This window comes from Anomaloglossus baeobatrachus, chromosome 3 (assembly GCF_048569485.1).
Source record: "Anomaloglossus baeobatrachus isolate aAnoBae1 chromosome 3, aAnoBae1.hap1, whole genome shotgun sequence".
Classification (NCBI taxonomy): Eukaryota; Metazoa; Chordata; class Amphibia; order Anura; family Aromobatidae; genus Anomaloglossus; species Anomaloglossus baeobatrachus.
The window spans coordinates 4,541,725-4,565,025 of NC_134355.1; the positions used below are offsets into that span (position 1 = coordinate 4,541,725).

Genomic DNA, 23,301 nt, shown 5'->3' on the forward strand with positions numbered 1-23,301 from the left:
GAATCCGCAAACTACCCACAGGGGGCGACACTGCACAGGGGCATCTCGACCTCCCTTACCATGATCTGGCCGGCAATGTCCCTCACATCCTGATCTCTGAGCCCATCGTCTCTGCTCCTCTCCTCTGCACAGCGGCTCTGCGAGACGGACCAATAGAGAACGCGGCTCCATGTGATCAGCAGACCGCGAATGATCCCCCTGCACACACCGCACCTGTACACCGCACCCTCCCACACCATGGAGGCCGCACCTCGCACACACCGCACCCTCCCACACCATGGAGGCCGCACCTCGCACACACCGCACCCTCCAACACCATGGAGGCCGCACCTCACACACACCGCACCCTCCCACACCATGGAGGCCGCACCTCGTACACACCGCACCCTCCCACACCATGGAGGCCACTCCTCGTACACACCGCACCCTCCCACACCATGGAGGCCACTCCTCGTACACACCGCACCCTCCCACACCATGGAGGCCGCACCTCACACACACCGCACCCTCCCACACCATGGAGGCCGCACCTCACACACACCGCACCCTCCCACACCATGGAGGCCGCTCCTCGTACACACCGCACCCTCCCACACAATGGAGGCCACTCCTCGTACACACCGCACCCTCCCACACCATGGAGGCCGCACCTCGCACACACCGCACCCTCCCACACCATGGAGGCCGCACCTCGTACACACCGCACCCTCCCACACCATGGAGGCCGCACCTCGCACACACCGCACCCTCCCACACCATGGAGGCCGCACCTCGTACACACCGCACCCTCCCACACCATGGAGGCCGTACCTCGCACACACCACACCCTCCCACACCATGGAGGCCGCACCTCGCACACACCGCACCCTCCCACACCATGGAGGCCGCACCTCGCACACACCGCACCCTCCCACACCATGGAGGCCGCACCTCGTACACACCGCACCCTCCCACACCATGGAGGCCGCACCTCGCACACACCGCACCCTCCCACACCATGGAGGCCGCACCTCGCACACACCGCACCCTCCCACACCATGGAGGCCGCACCTCGCACACACCGCACCCTCCCACACCATGGAGGCCGCACCTCGCACACACCGCACCCTCCCACACCATGGAGGCCGCACCTCGCACACACCGCACCCTCCCACACCATGGAGGCCGCACCTCGTACACACCGCACCCTCCCACACCATGGAGGCCGCACCTCGCACACACCGCACCCTCCCACACCATGGAAGCCGCACCTCGCACACACCGCACCCTCCCACACCATGGAGGCCGCTCCTCGTACACACCGCACCCTCCCACACCATGGAGGCCGCACCTCGCACACACCGCACCCTCCCACACCATGGAGGCCGCTCCTCGTACACACCGCACCCTCCCACACCATGGAGGCCGCACCTCCCACACACCGCACCCTCCCACACCATGGAGGCCGCTCCTCGTACACACCACACCATCCCACACCATGGAGGCCGCACCTCGCTCACACCGCACCCTCCCACACCATGGAGGCCGCACCTCGCACACACCGCACCCTCCCACACCATGGAGGCCGCACCTCGCACACACCGCACCCTCCCACACCATGGAGGCCGCACCTCGCACACACCGCACCCTCCCACACCATGGAGGCCGCACCTCGCACACACCGCACCCTCCCACACCATGGAAGCCGCACCTCGCACACACCGCACCCTCCCACACCATGGAGGCCGCTCCTCGTACACACCGCACCCTCCCACACCATGGAGGCCGCACCTCGCACACACCGCACCCTCCCACACCATGGAGGCCGCTCCTCGTACACACCGCACCCTCCCACACCATGGAGGCCGCACCTCCCACACACCGCACCCTCCCACACCATGGAGGCCGCTCCTCGTACACACCACACCATCCCACACCATGGAGGCCGCACCTCGCTCACACCGCACCCTCCCACACCATGGAGGCCGCACCTCGCACACACCGCACCCTCCCACACCATGGAGGCCGCACCTCGCACACACCGCACCCTCCCACACCATGGAGGCCGCACCTCGCACACACCGCACCCTCCCACACCATGGAGGCCGCTCCTCGTACACACCGCACCCTCCCACACCATGGAGGCCGCACCTCGCACACACCGCACCCTCCCACACCATGGAGGCCGCACCTCGCACACACCGCACCCTCCCACACCATGGAGGCCGCACCTCGCACACACCGCACCCTCCCACACCATGGAGGCCGCACCTCGCACACACCGCACCCTCCCACACCATGGAGGCCACTCCTCGTACACACCGCACCCTTCCACACCATGGAGGCCGCTCATCGTACACACCGCACCCTCCCACCCCATGGAGGCCACTCCTCGTACACACCGCACCCTCCCACACCATGGAGGCCACTCCTCGCACACACCGCACCCTCCCACACCATGGAGGCCGCTCCTCATACACACTGCACTCTCCCACACCATGGAGGCCGCTCCTCGCACACACTGCACCCTCCCACACCATGGAGGCCGCTCCTCATACACACCGCACCTCGCAGACCATGGAGGCCGCTCCTCATACACACCGCACCCTCCCACACCATGGAGGCCGCACCTCGTACACACTGCACCCTCCCACACCATGGAGGCCGCTCCTCGTACACACTGCACCCTTCCACACCATGGAGGCCGCACCTCGCACACACTGCACCCTCCCACACCATGGAGGCCGCACCTCGCACACACCGCACCCTCCCACACCATGGAGGCCGCACCTCGTACACACTGCACCCTCCCACACCATGGAGGCCGCACCTCGCACACACTGCACCCTTCCAAACCATGGAGGCAGCTCCTCGTACACACTGCACCCTTCCACACCACGGAGGCCGCTCCTTGTCCTCTTACCTTCTCCTCCATGGCTCTCAGGATGGCGTCCGCTTGATGCCGCAGTGACGCCGCCTCCAGGGCCAGCTGCAGACTCTGCTCATGTTCATGTAGTGAGGTCTGAAGTCGCAGCCACCTGTCAGGATGAAAACAGTCAATGAAGAGGTTGCGGGTAGTCACCGGGTGACAGGGCACGGACAGACATGCTCTCATCAGAGGCCATGTGAGCCCCTGACATCACTACACTGGGAAAGCCAAGGGAGAAGCAATGTGGCGCCACTATACATGCTGAGCTCAGGGGAGACCGGCTGACGACCGACACGACCGACACTACACAGCACACAGGTGGTATCATCGGGGTCTGCAGAGCGAGGTGATGACTGCAGGACTGAGCTCAGGGGAGACCGGCTGACGACCGACACGACTGACACTACACAGCACACAGGTGGTATTATCGGGGTCTGGAGAGCGAGGTGATGACTGCAGGACTGAGCTCAGGGGAGACCGGCTGACGACCGACACGACTGACACTACACAGCACACAGGTGGTATTATCGGGGTCTGGAGAGCGAGGTGATGACTGCAGGACTGAGCTCAGGGGAGACCGGCTGACGACCGACACGACTGACACTACACAGCTCACAGGTGGTATTATCGGGGCCTGGAGAGCGAGGTGATGACTGCAGGACTGAGCTCAGGGGAGACCGGCTGACGACCGACACGACTGATACTACACAGCACACAGGTGGTATTATCGGGGCCTGGAGAGCGAGGTGATGACTGCAGGACTGAGCTCAGGGGAGACCGGCTGACGACCGACACGACTGACACTACACAGCACACAGGTGGAATCATCGGGGTCTGGAGAGCGAGGTGATGACTGCAGGACTGAGCTCAGGGGAGACCGGCTGACGACCGACACGACTGACACTACACAGCACACAGGTGGAATCATCGGGGTCTGGAGAGCGAGGTGATGACTGCAGGACTGAGCTCAGGGGAGACCGGCTGACGACCGACACGACTGACACTACACAGCACACAGGTGGTATTATTGGGGCCTGGAGAGCGAGGTGATGACTGCAGGACTGAGCTCAGGGGAGACCGGCTGACGACCGACACGACTGACACTACACAGCTCACAGGTGGTATCATCGGGGTCTGCAGAGCGAGGTGATGACTGCAGGACTGAGCTCAGGGGAGACCGGCTGACGACCGACACGACTGACACTACACAGCTCACAGGTGGTATCATCGGGGTCTGCAGAGCGAGGTGATGACTGCAGGACTGAGCTCAGGGGAGACCGGCTGACGACCGACACGACTGACACTACACAGCACACAGGTGGAATCATCGGGGTCTGGAGAGCAAGGTGATGACTGCAGGACTGAGCTCAGGGGAGACCGGCTGACGACCGACACGACTGACACTACACAGCACACAGGTGGTATTATTGGGGTCTGGAGAGCGAGGTGATGACTGCAGGACTGAGCGGAGCTGCACTCGGTGCCCCAGTCACGGGAGATCGGGTGCACATACATGCGGTTCAGGTGTTTGCAGCGGGCCTGTGCTGTCCTGCTGTCTGGCCGCCCGGGTCTCTCCAGCTGCTGGGCCAGCTTGTTGACGGTCTCCTGCAGATGGCAGTAATGGATCTGCTCCTAGGAGGGAAGCACAGACACCGTCACTAATCAGCGGCGCCTTCAACATGTCATGGGAACATCCTCATTATACTAAAGGGCCCCTGGCCCCCCAATACACACGAGAGCTGACAGACAGGCGCCACGACCGAAACACTCAGGACAAGGTCCAACACCAGAGTGAGGATGACCGGCGCCTGCCAGAGACCTAAACTTAGAGGACCCACCAACAAGGGGAGACAGAAGTCCCCACACCACGGGGTCCAGTGTCCCCGAGGACACTGGTCTGGGGAGGATGGGGGCTGACCCAGGGAGGATACTGGTCTGGAGAGGGTGAGGGACTGACCCAGGGAGGACACTGGTCTGGAGAGGGTGAGGGACTGACCCAGGGAGGACACTGGTCTAGAGAGGGTGAGGGACTGACCCAGGGAGGACACTGGTCTGGAGAGGGTGAGGGACTGACCCAGGGAGGACACTGGTCTGGAGAGGGTGAGGGACTGACCCAGGGAGGACACTGGTCTGGAGAGGGTGAGGGACTGACCCAGGGAGGACACTGGTCTGGAGAGGGTGAGGGACTGACCCAGGGAGGACACTGGTCTGGAGAGGGTGAGGGACTGACCCAGGGAGGACACTGGTCTGGAGAGGGTGAGGGACTGACCCAGGGAGGACACTGGTCTAGAGAGGGTGAGGGACTGACCCAGGGAGGACACTGGTCTGGAGAGGGTGAGGGACTGACCCAGGGAGGACACTGGTCTGGGGAGGATGGGGGCTGACCCAGGGAGGATACTGGTCTGGAGAGGGTGAGGGACTGACCCAGGGAGGACACTGGTCTGGAGAGGGTGAGGGACTGACCCAGGGAGGACACTGGTCTGGAGAGGGTGAGGGACTGACCCAGGGAGGACACTGGTCTGGGGAGGATGGGGGCTGACCCAGGGAGGATACTGGTCTGGAGAGGGTGAGGGACTGACCCAGGGAGGACACTGGTCTAGAGAGGGTGAGGGACTGACCCAGGGAGGACACTGGTCTGGAGAGGGTGAGGGACTGACCCAGGGAGGACACTGGTCTGGAGAGGGTGAGGGACTGACCCAGGGAGGACACTGGTCTGGGGAGGATGGGGGCTGACCCAGGGAGGATACTGGTCTGGAGAGGGTGAGGGACTGACCCAGGGAGGACACTGGTCTGGAGAGGGTGAGGGACTGACCCAGGGAGGACACTGGTCTGGAGAGGGTGAGGGACTGACCCAGGGAGGACACTGGTCTGGAGAGGGTGAGGGACTGACCCAGGGAGGACACTGGTCTGGAGAGGGTGAGGGACTGACCCAGGGAGGACACTGGTCTGGAGAGGGTGAGGGACTGACCCAGGGAGGACACTGGTCTGGAGAGGGTGAGGGACTGACCCAGGGAGGACACTGGTCTGGAGAGGGTGAGGGACTGACCCAGGGAGGACACTGGTCTGGAGAGGGTGAGGGACTGACCCAGGGAGGACACTGGTCTGGAGAGGGTGAGGGACTGACCCAGGGAGGACACTGGTCTGGAGAGGGTGAGGGACTGACCCAGGGAGGACACTGGTCTGGAGAGGGTGAGGGACTGACCCAGGGAGGACACTGGTCTGGAGAGGGTGAGGGATGACCCAGGGAGGACACTGGTCTGGAGAGGGTGAGGGACTGACCCAGGGAGGACACTGGTCTGGAGAGGGTGAGGGATGACCCAGGGAGGACACTGGTCTGGAGATGGTGAGGGACTGACCTGAGGCGGCAATGGTCTGGAGAGGGTGAGGGACTGACCCAGGGAGGACACTGGTCTGGAGAGGGTGAGGGATGACCCAGGGAGGACACTGGTCTGGAGAGGGTGAGGGACTGACCCAGGGAGGACACTGGTCTGGAGAGGGTGAGGGACTGACCCAGGGAGGACACTGGTCTGGAGAGGGTGAGGGACTGACCCAGGGGACACTGGTCTGGAGAGGGTGAGGGACTGACCCAGGGAGGACACTGGTCTGGAGAGGGTAAGGGACTGACCCAGGGGACACTGGTCTGGAGAGGGTGAGGGACTGACCCAGGGAGGACACTGGTCTGGAGAGGGTAAGGGACTGACCTGAGGGGGCAATGGTCTGGGGAGGGTGGGGGACTGACCTGGGGAGGGTGGGGGACTTACCTGAGGGGGCAATGGTCTGGGGAGGGTGGGGGACTGACCTGAGGGGGCAATGGTCTGGGGAGGGTGGGGGACTGACCTGAGGGGGCAATGGTCTGGGGAGGGTGAGGGACTGACCCAGGGAGGACACTGGTCTGGAGAGGGTGAGGGACTGACCCAGGGAGGACACTGGTCTGGAGAGGGTGAGGGACTGACCTGAGGGGGCAATGGTCTGGGGTGGGTGAGGGACTGACCCAGGGAGGACACTGGTCTGGAGAGGGTAAGGGACTGACCTGAGGGGGCAATGGTCTGGGGAGGGTGGGGGACTTACCTGGGTGGAACATTGGTCTGGAGAGGGGGAGTGGGATGACACCTGGGGGATGAGGGGGGAACACACTGGTCTGGAGCCTCTTCTGTAGTGAGCACAGTGGCCACATACGGAAGGGCGCTGTCGGCTCTACTATGAAGCGGTGCAGTGAATGGCGCCATCACTGCCGTGGCTTTTCTCACCTGCTTCAGGTCCAGAATTTTGCGGCTTATTTGCATTTTGTCTAGGTTCTCGTCCAGGAGGACACCAAGAGGGGGAGGCTCCTCCTGCAGAGAATATATATGTGTATATGAGTGTATACAGTGGTGGAGGACTATGGGGTGCATTATAATACAGTGGGGAAAATAAGTATTTGATCCTCTGCCGATTTTGGAAGATTTCCCACCTACAAAGAATGCTTGCGATCACACATGCGGTCTGCGTCTCTACTGTGGTGAAAAATAAATTGTTGTAGGGTTCCCCCATATTATGATACCAGCACAGATAAAGCCACGGCTACAGGCTGCAGCCCCCAGCCCTGCACTTATCGTGGCTGGGTATCAAAAGAAGAGGAACCACATGTGGATTTTCTTTTTTTTTCCCCTTAAAGGGAACCTGTCATCAGAAATTTAGCTTGAAACCTATAAGTGTCCCCCTCTGCAGCTCCTGGGCTGATTCTAGCAGGTTCCTGTACTTTTTGTGCCCCCTTTTATACCAAATTAAATACTTTATAAACTTGTACCTTTTGCTATGTAAATTTTGTAAATCGTCCATGGGGGCGGGCTCTCTGCTGACCGTTGCTGTCCCTCCTGCACACTGACGCCGTCCCCCCACGCTCCATTTCATCCATCAGGACGCCGCCCACTGCGCCCGAGGTGCCGCCCACACCAGGATCGCTGGTCACGTGTGTCACAAGCACGAGATTATGGGCGGCGCTGTGATTGCATCGCAAGTGCCCGCCCATAATCTCGTGGACGCGCTTTCCCCCACTGCCTCCAGCGTTCTGCGCAAGCGCTCGCCGGCCAAATGACCCGACGTCACCTCCTTCCCATCTTACCCTGCAGCAAGGCAAGATGGGAAAGAGGTGACGACGGGTCATCTGGCCAGCAAGCGCTTGCGCAGAACGCTGGAGGAAGAGGGGAAAGTGCGGTCACAAGGTTATGGGCGGCACTTGCTGATTACACTCACAGCGCGGCCCATAACCTCGTGCCTGCGCAAAACGTCACCAGTGGTCACACGTGCACACAGTGCACAGTCCCGCTACAGTCGCACAGCGCATGCGCGGGACCACGGGCGCCCAGGGGTGGCGTCCTGAGATATGAAATTCAGCGTTGGGGGGCGGCGTAAATCTGCTGGAGGAACAGCAACGGTCAGCAGAGAGCGCACCCCCGAGGACGATTTACAAAATTTACATAGCAAAAGGTACAAGTTTATAAAGTATTTAATTTGGTTTAAAAGGGGACACAAAAAGTACAGGAACCTGCTAGAATCAGCCCAGGAGCTGCAGAGGGGGAACTTTTAGGTTTCAAGCAAAATTTCTGATGACAGGTTCCCTTTATTTTTTTTTTTTATATAAATAATTAAAGTGTGGTCCCCCTTGATTTTGATACTTAGCAATGGTAAAGTCCAACAGCTGGGGGCTGGTATTGTCCTAAAAATATCAGCCTGCAGCCGCCCGGAATTGCTGCATCCATTAGATGCAACAATCCTGAAACTTTACCTGACTCTTCATGATTGCCCTGGTGCGATGGTAATCAGGGTAATAATGGGTTAATAATGCTGATTTTTTAAAAATTGTTTAGCTTAAAAAAAAAAGCCACATGTGGTTCCAATTATTTTGATGCACAGCCAAGATAAGCACACGGCTTGGGGCTGCAGCCTGTAGCCGTGGCTTTATCTGTGCTCAGTATAATAATATGGGGGGACCCTACGACAATTTATTTATTTTTACACCACGATAGTCCCGCAGACAGCGCCTGTGATTACAAGCAGCCAGACGCTGTCACACAAGCTGGGGGCGCGGTCTGACTGCAACCAATCACAGACGCTGGTGGGCGGGGAAAGCAGTGCATATGCAATGAAGGTAAATGAGCGGCCCCGGGAGCAGTTACAGCTGGACACTCGGTAAGTATGAAGCGCCGCCTCCTGTCCCTCTCCTTTCTGCCACCATTTTTTCAAGCGCCGCATTCTGGTCCCCATAGACTTGTATTGGAACCGGTGTCCAGCCAGAGATCCGGGATCAACCGTGGTTTTAGTATTTACAATGGGATTTTCTGTTTGTTTTTTTTTATTCTGTCACAGGTGAAGTGTCCTACAATAAAAATGACAGATCTCTGTACTCTGTGGAGGGGGAAAGTGCAAAATCTGAAGAGGATCCAATACTTATTCTCCCCACTGTATATGGAGGACTATGTGGGTGTGTAATATTATAATATATATATACACACGCGCACACATACATATATATATATATATATATATATATATACACACACACACATACATACATATATATGTGTGTACAGATGACGCATTTCCTTTGCATTTTAAGCAAAAAAAAAAAACTAAAAGAAACCCTTCTTTTAAATTAACAAAAATTGAAACTGAGCTCCTGCAGACCTCTGGCCCCTGCAGGGTTCGCAGTTAGTACCGTAGCTGGTAAAAGCTTTTTGTAGATTCTGATGTGTGTAGGATCATTATCCTTCCTCTTTCACCTTCATCTTTTTGTACACGGTCATTTCTATGAGAGCTGCTGGTCGGAGGCTAGAGGGGAATCAGAGCCCCTGCATGACTGCAAAAGACCCTCAGGAGGATTCAGCAGACTCTGAAGTTGTGGACCGATGAGGATAAAACAGAACTCTCTGTCCACAATGATCAAAGGTATGCGAGGAGAAAAAGGGCAGAGAATTTCAGGAAAAAAAAAACATCTCGCCAACCATTAACCCCTTAATGACTAAGGATGTGACTGTACATCCTTGGTCGCCTCCCTCCAGCTACCGCGGGCCCGCTGTATTCTCCGCACGGCTGCTGATCTGATCAGCACACATGTGCAGCTAACAGGCACTGGTGGATTGGAAATCATAGATCCACCCACGCTAGTTAACCCCTTAGATCGTGCTGTCAAACACTGACAGCGAAATTTAAGTGGCTTCAGCAGGGACCACGCTGTTCCCCGCCTCCATTGGAGGCCCCATAATGTAATCATGGGGTGTCAATGTATTGTCATAGTAGAACTTCCTTTGAGATCCAACAGAGCGGCGGCTTCACAGGAGATGAAGGATGCTGATGATGAGGCTGCAGCATCGCTCAGATCAGGAGAAGCAATCACAGTGTACAGACATAGAGTCCCCTAGGGAGACTAGTACAATCAATGAAAAGTATAATAAAAAAAAAAAAAACTAAAAAGGTTCCAATCACCCCCCTTTTGCCCTATTAAAAATAAAACAATTAAAAAAATAAAAATATACACATATTTTGTATATTTGGTAGAGCAGAGTATGCAAGAAGAGCCAGGAATCTCACAGAACAGGAAGACGTCTCCAAGGAAGAGCAGTGCATGCAAGATGAGCCAGGAATCTCACAGAACAGGAAGACGTCTCCAAGGAAGAGCAGAGCATGCAAGAAGAGCCAGGAATCTCACAGAACTGGAAAACGTCTCCAAGGAAGAGCAGAGCATGCAAGAAGAGCCAGGAATCTCACAGAACTGGAAGACGTCTCCAAGGAAGAGCAGATCATGCAAGAAGAGCCAGATATCTCACAGAACTGGAAGACGTCTCCAAGGAAGAGCAGAGCATGCAACACGAGCTAGGAATCTCACAGAACTGGAAAACGTCTCCAAGGAAGAGCAGAGCATGCAAGAAGAGCCAGGAATCTCACAGAACTGGAAAACGTCTCCAAGGAAGAGCAGAGCATGCAAGAAGAGCCAGGAATCTCACAGAACTGGAAAACGTCTCCAAGGAAGAGCAGAGCATGCAAGAAGAGCCAGGAATCTCACAGAACTGGAAAACGTCTCCAAGGAAGAGCAGAGCATGCAAGAAGAGCCACGAATCTCACAGAACTGGAAAACGTCTCCAAGGAAGAGCAGAGCATGCAAGAAGAGCCAGGAATCTCACAGAACTGGAAGACGTCTCCAAGGAAGAGCAGATCATGCAAGAAGAGCCAGATATCTCACAGAACTGGAAGACGTCTCCAAGGAAGAGCAGAGCATGCAAGAAGAGCCAGGAATCTCACAGAACTGGAAAATGTCTCCAAGGAACAGCAGAGCATGCAAGAAGAGCCAGGAATCTCACAGAACAGGAAGACGTCTCCAAGGAAGAGCAGTGCATGCAAGACGAGCCAGGAATCTCACAGAACAGGAAGACGTCTCCAAGGAAGAATGGAAGAAAATCTCTCAAACAAGAGCTGAAAGACTCTTGGCTGCTACAAAAAGTGTTTACAAGCTGTGATACTTGCCATGCAAGGTGCCTAAACATTTGTATCGACCCTTTTTCCCTTTTTGGTAATTTAAAAATGTAAAAGATTATTTTTTTGTACCTAAAACACAAAGGCAAGGTGTCATCTTTACCCTCTGCCTTTTAGAGATCGTTCATCTTGAACCAGTGGGATTGTTCCCAGCAGCAGTGCACCTCCTCCCGCAGAGCAGCGGCTCTCTACAGTAATGGCCGCAGGCAGCAGTCAGGGGTGGGGGGCACTGGCCGCTGCGTCCCACACAGTCACAATGGCTTTCTGTGCTCGGATGTCAGCCCCCAGCACCACCCTTTTATGTGACTCCCGGCAGCCATCTGGGCCACTCCGAGCAGCCGCGGTCATGTGACCTCACCTGCGCCCTCATCCACATCTCCAGCTCGTCCACCTTCTTATTAAACTCCAGCAGACTGGGAGCCCCGCCCACTGCACAACTCTGATTGGTGGATGCTTCCTGGAGTAGTGGCCATTGGTCCCTCAGAGGCTGAAGCTGGGCGTGGCCAGTGGCAGGAGGAGGAGTCCGGCACGTGTGATCCGCCATCTGCAATGAGGATGATGAGAGTGAGGAGCTCCAGGGAGCAGAAATGGCGCAATGTGTGGCCAGCTAGAATGTCACTGTGAGGAATATAGTATATCCATACATGCCAATCATACATATTTCCACACACCCCGACCTGCATCAAGACAGGATAGAAATGCAATCCCAACATCCTGCAATAAATGATATGTGACAGTTCATCATATAAGGGAAGCAGCCTGACTACAGCAAGACCCCCTGGTGACAAAGGAATTCAGCCAGGGAAATGAGTGGGCGATTGCTGGCTACAGAGAAGCTTTAAAGGGGACCTGGCAGACAGACTGGCACCCGGATAAAAATTATAAAATAGGGGTGTGCGTAGCTCCCACAAAATTGGCAGCTATATCTCCGGCCTCAGGACAGCGAGACGCACGTAACACATATTTTGCCTTAATTGTGGGATATGCGTATGAGCCCATAATTAATAACTAGCCACCGGAGGACAATAGACATCATGTTTCCTAGCTATGGATAGATAAAATTGTAATAGGAAACATGATGGTAATATCTTCTGTGTAGGATGCTCAAAGGTGGAGATATGAGGAAAGCTGCCATTTCATAATTCTCTGGAACCTGAAGGCACATCCCATATCCAACCCTGTCATAGGTCACCAGGTGGGCGGTTAATAGGAGGTACATGGGTTATTAAAAACCAAAGTGGACACCGTGGAGGGCGTTCTTCTCAGAGAGGTCACGTCTGGTAAAGGTGTGAGGAGCACCAAGGAAACCAGTGGCTCCACAGCATCTCCCCATGTGCGGAGCCAGCACCAGGCCTAGGAACGGGTAGCTGAGCCATCTGTGTATCTGCTCGCTTCTATATCGTCATTTCTGACCATATCATCTGTAAATCCCATCTTGTATATACTGTATTGTCTAGTGTGCCCTTAAGGCGATTATATATATTTTAATCCTGGGTTGTTCTTTTATCTCGATCCCTGAACCCCATGCCCGTGCACTCGGTTTAGTATTACATGCTACCGGGGCTGGTTTCTGGCCCGAAATAGTCCTGCTAACAGACCAGGCTTATATCTAATGAGGCACTGGTGGCAGAACACCGGGCTGGACTGGCAGAGTTCTGTGTCACTGGGGTCTGTCGGCCTGTCAGGGTTGTGAGCGAGTGGGGTGTCCGGCCGGAGGTTACATGGCCCCCTCTGTCTCCCTTCCCATGGATCCCTATGCTTGTGTGGACAGGGGGTGTCAGTGTAATACTGCACCAAGCGGACCTTTGGGGGTGCAGAACGTCACGTATAGGCGGAAGTTACGAGGTCGTATCATGTGGCTCCAATGTATTAGAGACGTCAGGGTGGGGCCGCGAGGTGCGGTTTCACCACATATTAGCATGGTAGCACGCACGCAGGGGCCCATAGGGACGTGCTAACATGCTATACCATGCCCAGTGTCATCGCCGGTGACGCGTGTACTGTGATGGTTGTTGCCTCCTCAGACGCCAGGTCCCGTCTCAGTGCGTATGATCAGACGTCCCCGGCACTTCCGGTCATGCGCACTAGACCTCTCTGAAGCCGGGACGCATACACCGGACTTTATAGTGCGCATGACCGGAAGTGCCGGGGACGTTTGATCATACGCACTGAGCCGGGACCTGGCGTCTGAGGAGGTACACGCGTCACCGCCGATGACCCTGGGCAATGGGCATGGTATAGCATGTTAGCACGCCCCTGCGGGCCCCTGTGGGTTTGCTGCCATGCTAATAGGGAGGACTAGTTGGGGGAAATAACGCCCAGGGGACTAGTCACTGCGCTCATTAGCATAAGATAAAAGATCTTTAGAAGTATGTTATATACAGTATGTGGCACCCCTGAGGCTCTGGTCACCGCAGGGTACTCTACCTCAATTAAGGTGCGGTATCTATCTCAGGTAAGGAGGGGGTTAATCACCGGTGTTCCACATTCACACACTACATACAGCTTAGGAGGCTTCACACAGGGTGGGATGGCTCAGGGTAGGCAGGGGGGTGGCCATCACGATACATGGGACTTCCCCGATCACTGACGCCGGCCACCTGAGGGCGCGTTGCACCTGTGGTAGAAATAGGTACCACTCACACATCAGGAGGAGACCTGTCAGGCCCATAGTTCTGGCAACACATCTCTGGAGGACTTGGACTTCCCTGGGCCCGGTTCTTGGAGCGGGAGCTCAGCTGGGGACCTAACTGTGAAGGGGGACACCGTAGAAATAGGACTCTCTCTTTCTCTCTCTCTCCAAACACCGGTGGTGGTCCCTTTACCGGATCTGGGATTGACCTGAGCCCACCTCGGCAGTGACCAGTGTGACCGGGTAATCTACACCCTGAACCCGCAGAGACTGTTGGCTCGTCCTCACCGGCGCCCAGCGCTTAGGTGCCAACAGCTATTACCTCTTCATCCACCCGGGGCCTGTGGGGAGCGTCACCATCCCGGCTGCCATAACACCTGCCCCGGAGAGGAACCCGGCAGTGCAGCTACCACTGGCCGCAATCCACAGGTGGCGTCACAGCAAACTCTCCCCAATACCCCGCTCCCCCCACCATTTACAGTACACCTCGGGGCAACGGAACCGGGCAAGGCCACCCCATGACCACACCTGACCCAACCCAAAACGGCCCGGCGATAAGTAGGTTAACCGCCTGCCCCCGTGGGGCGCTGCAGGTACAGATCTCTTTATCTATGCTAGTGTATACAGGGACGAGGCGGCCGGGATGAGCAATATACACAGGACTGCTCCGGGGGCAGAGGGGTCCGCACATTCACAATAACAGTCATCAGACCTGCTCACCACCTGTGTGCTCTAACATACTGGCACATAGCCGGCAACAAAGCGGAGACCGCAGCTCTGGAGGTGACTAGAGGATAAGACACGAAGTAACAGCAGAATAGTGACTGCAGCTCTGGAGGTGACTGGAGGATAAGACATGATGTAACAGCAGAATAGTGACTGCAGCTCAGGAGGTGACTGGAGGATAAGACATGATGTAACAGCAGAATAGTGACTGCAGCTCAGGAGGTGACTGGAGGATAAGACATGATGTAACAGCAGAATAGTGATCACAGCTCTGGAGGTGACTGGAGGATAAGACATGATGTAACAGCAGAATAGTGATCACAGCTCTGGAGGTGACTGGAGGATAAGACATGATGTAACAGCAGAATAGTGACTGCAGCTCAGGAGGTGACTGGAGGATAAGACATGATGTAACAGCAGAATAGTGATCGCAGCTCTGGAGGTGACTGGAGGATAAGACATGATGTAACAGCAGAATAGTGACTGCAGCTCTGGAGGTGACTGGAGGATAAGACATGATGTAACAGCAGAATAGTGATCACAGCTCTGGAGGTGACTGGAGGATAAGACATGATGTAACAGCAGAATAGTGACTGCAGCTCTGGAGGTGACTGGAGGATAAGACACGAAGTAACAGCAGAATAGTGACTGCAGCTCTGGAGGTGACTGGAGGATAAGACATGATGTAACAGCAGAATAGTGACTGCAGCTCAGGAGGTGACTGGAGGATAAGACATGATGTAACAGCAGAATAGTGACTGCAGCTCAGGAGGTGACTGGAGGATAAGACATGATGTAACAGCAGAATAGTGATCACAGCTCTGGAGGTGACTGGAGGATAAGACATGATGTAACAGCAGAATAGTGATCACAGCTCTGGAGGTGACTGGAGGATAAGACATGATGTAACAGCAGAATAGTGACTGCAGCTCAGGAGGTGACTGGAGGATAAGACATGATGTAACAGCAGAATAGTGATCGCAGCTCTGGAGGTGACTGGAGGATAAGACATGATGTAACAGCAGAATAGTGACTGCAGCTCTGGAGGTGACTGGAGGATAAGACATGATGTAACAGCAGAATAGTGATCACAGCTCTGGAGGTGACTGGAGGATAAGACATGATGTAACAGCAGAATAGTGACTGCAGCTCTGGAGGTGACTGGAGGATAAGACACGAAGTAACAGCAGAATAGTGACTGCAGCTCTGGAGGTGACTGGAGGATAAGACATGATGTAACAGCAGAATAGTGACTGCAGCTCAGGAGGTGACTGGAGGATAAGACATGATGTAACAGCAGAATAGTGACTGCAGCTCAGGAGGTGACTGGAGGATAAGACATGATGTAACAGCAGAATAGTGATCACAGCTCTGGAGGTGACTGGAGGATAAGACATGATGTAACAGCAGAATAGTGATCACAGCTCTGGAGGTGACTGGAGGATAAGACATGATGTAACAGCAGAATAGTGACTGCAGCTCAGGAGGTGACTGGAGGATAAGACATGATGTAACAGCAGAATAGTGATCGCAGCTCTGGAGGTGACTGGAGGATAAGACATGATGTAACAGCAGAATAGTGATCACAGCTCTGGAGGTGACTGGAGGATAAGACATGATGTAACAGCAGAATAGTGAGTGCAGTTCTGGAGGTGACTGGAGGATAAGACATGATGTAACAGCAGAATAGTGACTGCAGCTCAGGAGGTGACTGGAGGATAAGACATGATGTAACAGCAGAATAGTGATCGCAGCTCTGGAGGTGACTGGAGGATAAGACATGATGTAACAGCAGAATAGTGACTGCAGCTCAGGAGGTGACTGGAGGATAAGACATGACGTAACAGCAGAATAGTGACTGCAGCTCAGGAGGTGACTGGAGGATAAGACATGATGTAACAGCAGAATAGTGAGTGCAGCTCTGGAGGTGACTGGAGGATAAGACATGATGTAACAGCAGAATAGTGAGTGCAGCTCTGGAGGTGACTGGAGGATAAGACATGATGTAACAGCAGAATAGTGAGTGCAGCTCTGGAGGTGACTGGAGGATAAGACATGATGCAACAGCAGAATAGTGAGTGCAGCTCTGGAGGTGACTGAATGATGAGGACATGAGATAACAGCAGAATACAAGTTGTAGTGTGGCCCTTGTGCACGTCTATAATGAGGGGCCCTGCTCCATAAAGGGCTGCACAATGAGAGGCAGCAGAGATTCCTAATGTGAGGGGTTAATTATTTGGGGTGATCTTGTCGGGGGGAGGTCGGGCGCTCTCAGTTTGGGAGACAAGAAGAGATCTGTCCCGTGTGCGGCCACAGAGAAGATCCCATTATCTCAGCGGTCAGGACCCCGTCTCATACTATAATGGGGTCCTCCCACAGTATGGAGGACAGAATATTCATTATTACATTGCTGGGGGACACTATAAGGGGGCACCCCACACCATACAAGGGGGCACCTCACACTATAAGGGGGCACCCTACACACTATGAGGGGGCACCCTGCACCCTACACACTATAAGGGGGCACCCCACACCCTACAAGGGGGCACCCCACACTATAAGGGGGCACCCCGCACCCCACACACTACAAGGGGGCACCCCGCACACTACAAGGGGGCACCACACACTATAAGGGGGCACCCTCCACCCTACACACTATAAGGGTGCACACCGCACACTACAAGGGGGCGCCCCGCACACTACAAGGGGGCACCCTACACACTACAAGGGGGCACCCCACACCCTACAAGGCGGCACCCTGCACCCTACACCCTACAAGGTGGTACCCTGCACCCTACAAGGGGGCACCCCACACACTACAAGGGGGCACTCCACACACTACACACTACAACGGGGCACCCTGCACCCTACACACTACAAGGGGACATCCCGCACCCTACACACTGCAAGGGGGCACCCCGCACCCTACACACTACAAGAGGGTACCCCGCACCCTACACACTACAAGAGGGTCCCCCGCACCCTACATACTACAAGAGGGTACCCCGCACCCTACACACTACAAGGGGGCACCCCGCACCCTACACACTACAAGGGGGCACCCCGCACCCTACACACTACAAGGGGGCACCCCGCACCCTACACACTACAAGGGGGCACCCCGCACCCTACAAGGGGGTACCCCGCACCCTACACACTACAAGGGGGCACCCCGCACCCTACAAGGGGGCACCCCGCACCCTACCCTTCTGTGCCCAGCACCCCCCAGAGAAATGACACCCGGCACGTTGACCCTCCACCACTGACAGACAAGTCTGCTATCACCTAGGACTTGGCAGAGCAGCAGTTTGTTCTCCAGAGCTGCCATCCTGGGCTTCTTCCTGCGTGCCCCGCTATCTGACCTGTGCGCCCCACTTCCCGCAGTGTACCCCCCACTTCGGGCATCCCTGAACCATGAGATGACCCCGCAGATGTAACAATGTATCACACCCTTCCCTGGTGTTGCAGAACTCTGGGACCACCAGTGGTGTGCCGGCCCGAGGTGTCATTAGTGGAGTGGTGTGCCGGCCCTGGGTGTCATTAGTGGAGTGGTGTGCCGGCCCGGGGTGTCATTAGTGGAGTGGTGTGCCGGCCCGGGGTGTCATTAGTGGAGTGGTGTGCCGGCCCGGGGTGTCATTAGTGGAGTGGTGTGCCGGCCCGGGGTGTCATTAGTGGAGTGGTGTGCCGGCCCGGGGTGTCATTAGTGGAGTGGTGGGCCGGCCCGGTGTGTCATTAGTCGAGTGGTGTGCCGGCCCGGGGTCTCATTAGTCGAATGGTGTGCTGGCCCGGGGTCTCATTAGTCGAGTGGTGTGCCAGCCCGGTGTGTCATTAGTCGAGTGGTGTGCCGGCCCGGGGTGTCATTAGTCGAGTGGTGTGCCGGCCCGGGGTGTCATTAGTGGAGTGGTGTGCCGGCCCGGGATCTCATTAGTCGAGTGGTGTGCCGGCCCGAAGTGTCATTAGTCGAGTGGTGTGCCGGCCCGGGGTGTCATTAGTGGAGTGGTGTGCCGGCCCGGGGTGTCATTAGTCGGGTGGTGTGCCGGCCCGGGGTGTCATTAGTCGAGTGGTGTGCCAGCCCGGGGTGTCATTAGTCGAGTGGTAAGCCGGCCCGGAGTGTCATTAGTCGAGTGGTGTGCCGGCCCGGGGTCTCATTAGTCGAATGGTGTGCTGGCCCGGGGTGTCATTAGTCGAGTGGTGTGCCGGCCCGGGGTGTCATTAGTCGAGTGGTGTGCCGGCCCGGGGTGTCATTAGTCGAGTGGTGTGCCAGCCCGGGGTGTCATTAGTCGAGTGGTGTGCCAGCCCGGGGTGTCATTAGTCGAGTGGTGTGCCAGCCCGGGGTGTCATTAGTCGAGTGGTGTGCCAGCCCGGGGTGTCATTAGTCGAGTGGTGTGCCAGCCCGGGGTGTCATTAGTCGAGTGGTGTGCTGGCCCGGGGTGTCATTAGTCGAGTGGTGTGCCAGCCCGGGGTGTCATTAGTCCAGTGGTGTGCTGGCCCGGGGTGTCATTAGTCGAGTGGTGTGCCGGCCCGGGGTGTCATTAGTCCAGTGGTGTGCTGGCCCGGGTCTCATTAGTCCAGTGGTGTGCCGGCCCGAGGTCTCATTAGTTGAGTGGTGTGCCGGCCCGGGGTCTCATTAGTCGAGTGGTGTGCCGGCCCGAGGTCTCATTAGTCGAGTGGTGTGCCGGCCCGGGGTGTCATTAGTCGAGTGGTGTGCCGGCCCGGGGTTTCATTAGTCGAGTGGTGTGCCGGCCCGGGGTGTCATTAGTCGGGTGGTGGGCCGGCCCAGGGTGTCATTAGTCGGGTGGTGTGCCAGCCCGGGGTGTCATTAGTCGGGTGGTGTGCCAGCCCGGGGTCTCATTAGTCGAGTGGTGTGCCGGCCCGGGGTGTCATTAGTCGAGTGGTGTGCCGGCCCGGGGTGTCATTAGTCGAGTGGGGTGCCAGCCCGGGGTGTCATTAGTCGAGTGGGGTGCCAGCCCGGGGTGTCATTAGTCGAGTGGTTTGCCGGCCCGGGGTGTCATTAGTCGAGTGGTGTGCCGGCCCGGGGTGTCATTAGTCGAGTGGTGTGCTGGCCCGGGGTGTCATTAGTCGAGTGGGGTGCCGGCCCGGGGTGTCATTAGTCGAGTGGTGTGCCGGCCCGGGGTGTCATTAGTCGAGTGGGGTGCCAGCCCGGGGTGTCATTAGTCGAGTGGTGTGCTGGCCCGGGGTGTCATTAGTCGAGTGGTGTGCCAGCCCGGGGTGTCATTAGTCTAGTGGTGTGCCAGCCCGGGGTGTCATTAGTCGAGTGGGGTGCCGGCCCGGGGTGTCATTAGTCGAGTGGTGTGCCAGCCCGGGGTGTCATTAGTCTAGTGGTGTGCCAGCCCGGGGTGTCATTAGTCGAGTGGGGTGCCAGCCCGGGGTGTCATTAGTCGGGTGGTGTGCCGGCCCGGGGTGTCATTAGTCGAGTGGTGTGCCAGCCTGGGGTGTCATTAGTCGGGTGGTGGGCCGGCCCGGGATCTCATTAGTCGAGTGGGGTGCCGGCCCGGGGTGTCATTAGTCGAGTGGTGTGCTAGCCCGGGGTGTCATTAGTCGGGTGGTGTGCCAGCCCGGGGTGTCATTAGTCGAGTGGTGTGCCAGCCCGGGGTGTCATTAGTCGGGTGGTGTGCCAGCCCGGGGTGTCATTAGTCGAGTGGTGTGCCAGCCCGGGGTGTCATTAGTCGAGTGGTGTGCCAGCCCGGGGTGTCATTAGTCGGGTGGTGTGCCAGCCCGGGGTGTCATTAGTCGGGTGGTGTGCCAGCCCGGGGTGTCATTAGTCGGGTGGTGTGCCAGCCCGGGGTGTTATTAGTCGAGTGGTGTGCCAGCCCGGGGTGTCATTAGTCGAGTGGTGTGCCAGCCCGGGGTGTCATTAGTCGAGTGGTGTGCCAGCCCGGGGTGTCATTAGTCGAGTGGTGTGCCGGCCCGGGGTGTCATTAGTCTAGTGGTGTGCCAGCCCGGGGTGTCATTAGTCGAGTGGTGTGCCAGCCCGGGGTGTCATTAGTCTAGTGGTGTGCCAGCCCGGGGTGTCATTAGTCTAGTGGTGTGCCAGCCCGGGGTGTCATTAGTCGAGTGGTGTGCCAGCCCGGGGTGTCATTAGTCTAGTGGTGTGCCAGCCCGGGGTGTCATTAGTCGGGTGGTGTGCCGGCCCGGGGTGTCATTAGTCTAGTGGTGTGCCAGCCCGGGGTGTCATTAGTCGAGTGGTGTGCCAGCCCGGGGTGTCATTAGTCTAGTGTTGTGCCAGCCCGGGGTGTCATTAGTCGAGTGGTGTGCCAGCCCGGGGTGTCATTAGTCTAGTGGTGTGCCAGCCCGGGGTGTCATTAGTCGGGTGGTGTGCCAGCCCGGGGTGTCATTAGTCGGGTGGTGTGCCAGCCCGGGGTGTTATTAGTCGAGTGGTGTGCCAGCCCGGGGTGTCATTAGTCGAGTGGTGTGCCAGCCCGGGGTGTCATTAGTCGAGTGGTGTGCCAGCCCGGGGTGTCATTAGTCGAGTGGTGTTCCGGCTGAGGAAGCCCTTACCTTGGCCATCTGAGGATCTTCCGCTGATCCGAACATCATTATTGGATCCCTCACGGACCAATCAGATGGGAGATCGGGGGACTGGGGTCCGATGTGTCTCAGTCCACGGCTGTTATTGTTATTGCAGTTCCCGGTTTTGGCGAGCAGCTGAGGGGCATCAGCCACAGCCCCCTCCACCAGCACCGCGCCGTCCACCTCTCTGGACAGGGTGATCTTACTGATGGAGCGCACCAGTGACCCCGCATCTGGCACCCAGGTGGCGGCCCCCCGGGCAGGTGACATGGGGGTGACCTGCGGCAGGTAATGGGAGAAGCGCTCACTGATGTCCATGGTGGAGGATCCGGGACTCCTTGGGGCGGAGAGCCTGGTCCCAATAGTGAACGGCTGTGGCTTCCACATGGTTGCTGCTGCGGTGGTCGGAAGGGATTCACGGGCGACTTGTGGTGGTCTCCTGAGGGAAGAAGGTATACACAATGAGTACTGGGACCCCTCTACTGCTTTCTGGTGTCACCTCCAACTACTGTGCTCACAAAAATGACACTGACAATCTGTGCCCCCAAATAAAATACAAACCTGGACCCGCCAAGTATCATCTGCTCACTCCTAACGGGCCCAACACCTCCACACCAGGCCTGCAACCAACAGCTCCACCCGGGGCCCAACACCTCCACCCCGGGCCCAACACCTCCACACCGGGCCCAACACCTCCACACCGGGCCCAACACCTCCACACCGGGCCCAACACCTCCACACCGGGCCCAACACCTCCACACCGGGCCCAACACCTCCACACCGGGCCCAACACCTCCACACCAGGCCCGCAACCAACACCTCCACCCCGGGCCCAACACCTCCACCCCGGGCCCAACACCTCCACACCGGGCCCAACACCTCCACACCGGGCCCAACACCTCCACACCGGGCCCAACACCTCCACACCAGGCCCATCACCTCCACACCGGGCTCGCCACCAACACCTCCACACCGGGACCAACACCTCCACAACAGGCCCGCCACCAACACCTCCACACCGGTCCCAACACCTCCACACCGGTCCCAACACCTCCACCCCAGGCCCAACACCATCACACTAGGCCCAACACCTCCACACTAGGCCCGCCACCAACACCTTCACACCAGGCCCGGACCCAACACCTCCACACCAGGTCTGCCACCAACACCTCCACACCGGGCCCAACACCTCCACACTGGGCCCACCTCCAACACCTCCACACCGGGCCTACCACCAACACCTCCACACCAAATCTGCCACCAACACCTCCACACCAAACCCAACACCTACCCACCGGACCCGCCACAAACACCCCCCCACCGGATCTGCTACCAACACCTTCCAGAGGCGTGGATCAGTAGACTCAGCGGATCGGTCACTTGCCACTAGAACAGTTGGCTCCTGATTGCTCCCTTCCCTGGGTCCCCGGGGCCCCTCACCCACCTTCCTGGCCAGGCTAAGCAGGTAGAGGACACAGCTGAGCACGGCTTCTCGGAACTGGTCAGACGTCAGATATCTCCAGAGTCGCCGGAGCAGGAGGCAAAGGCGGCCACCAGCCCAGTGTGCCCCCCGACGTAGCTGTCGCACCCCGGACACCGCTGCCCGAGAGCCCAGAGCCCGAAGCAGCACAGTGCGGAGCAGCAGGAGCGGAGCGGGCATAGTGCGGGGAACCTGCAAAACAAGAGGAGACATTATAGGCCTATAATAGCTCTGGAGTCAACGGGCACAAATGTAAAACGGCGACCGCCCGCCCCCCCCCCCGATCACACGTAATACGGCGACCGCCTCCCTGCTCAAACATAATACAGCTCCCAGCACAGTACAGCGCCCAGCTCCCGACACAGTACAGCGCCCAGCTCCCGACACAGTACAGAGCCCAGCTCCCGGCACAGTACAGAGCCCAGCTCCCGACACAGTACAACGCCCAGCTCCCGGCACAGTACAGCGCCCAGCTCCCGACACAGTACAGAGCCCAGCTCCCGACACAGTACAGAGCCC

At 57.4% G+C, this 23,301-nt stretch overlaps 1 protein-coding gene across 2 annotated transcripts in view; it reads right to left on the reverse strand.

The window, feature by feature from the left end:
• The window catches only part of LOC142295868 (uncharacterized), a 108,564-nt gene extending 85,594 nt beyond the window's left edge, over window positions 1-22,970 (reverse strand). For both annotated transcript variants that reach the window (XM_075338963.1, XM_075338962.1), the window contains exons 1-7: window positions 22,747-22,970; window positions 21,291-21,741; window positions 11,772-11,957; window positions 7,156-7,239; window positions 4,422-4,540; window positions 2,903-3,017; window positions 60-137 (exon numbers count right to left, since the gene is read on the reverse strand). In XM_075338963.1, the coding sequence (XP_075195078.1) occupies window positions 60-137; window positions 2,903-3,017; window positions 4,422-4,540; window positions 7,156-7,239; window positions 11,772-11,957; window positions 21,291-21,689 (981 nt within the window). In that variant the 5' untranslated portion in view covers window positions 21,690-21,741; window positions 22,747-22,970. The remainder of the gene's footprint in view (window positions 1-59; window positions 138-2,902; window positions 3,018-4,421; window positions 4,541-7,155; window positions 7,240-11,771; window positions 11,958-21,290; window positions 21,742-22,746) is intronic.
• Window positions 22,971-23,301: the final 331 nt, after the last annotated feature.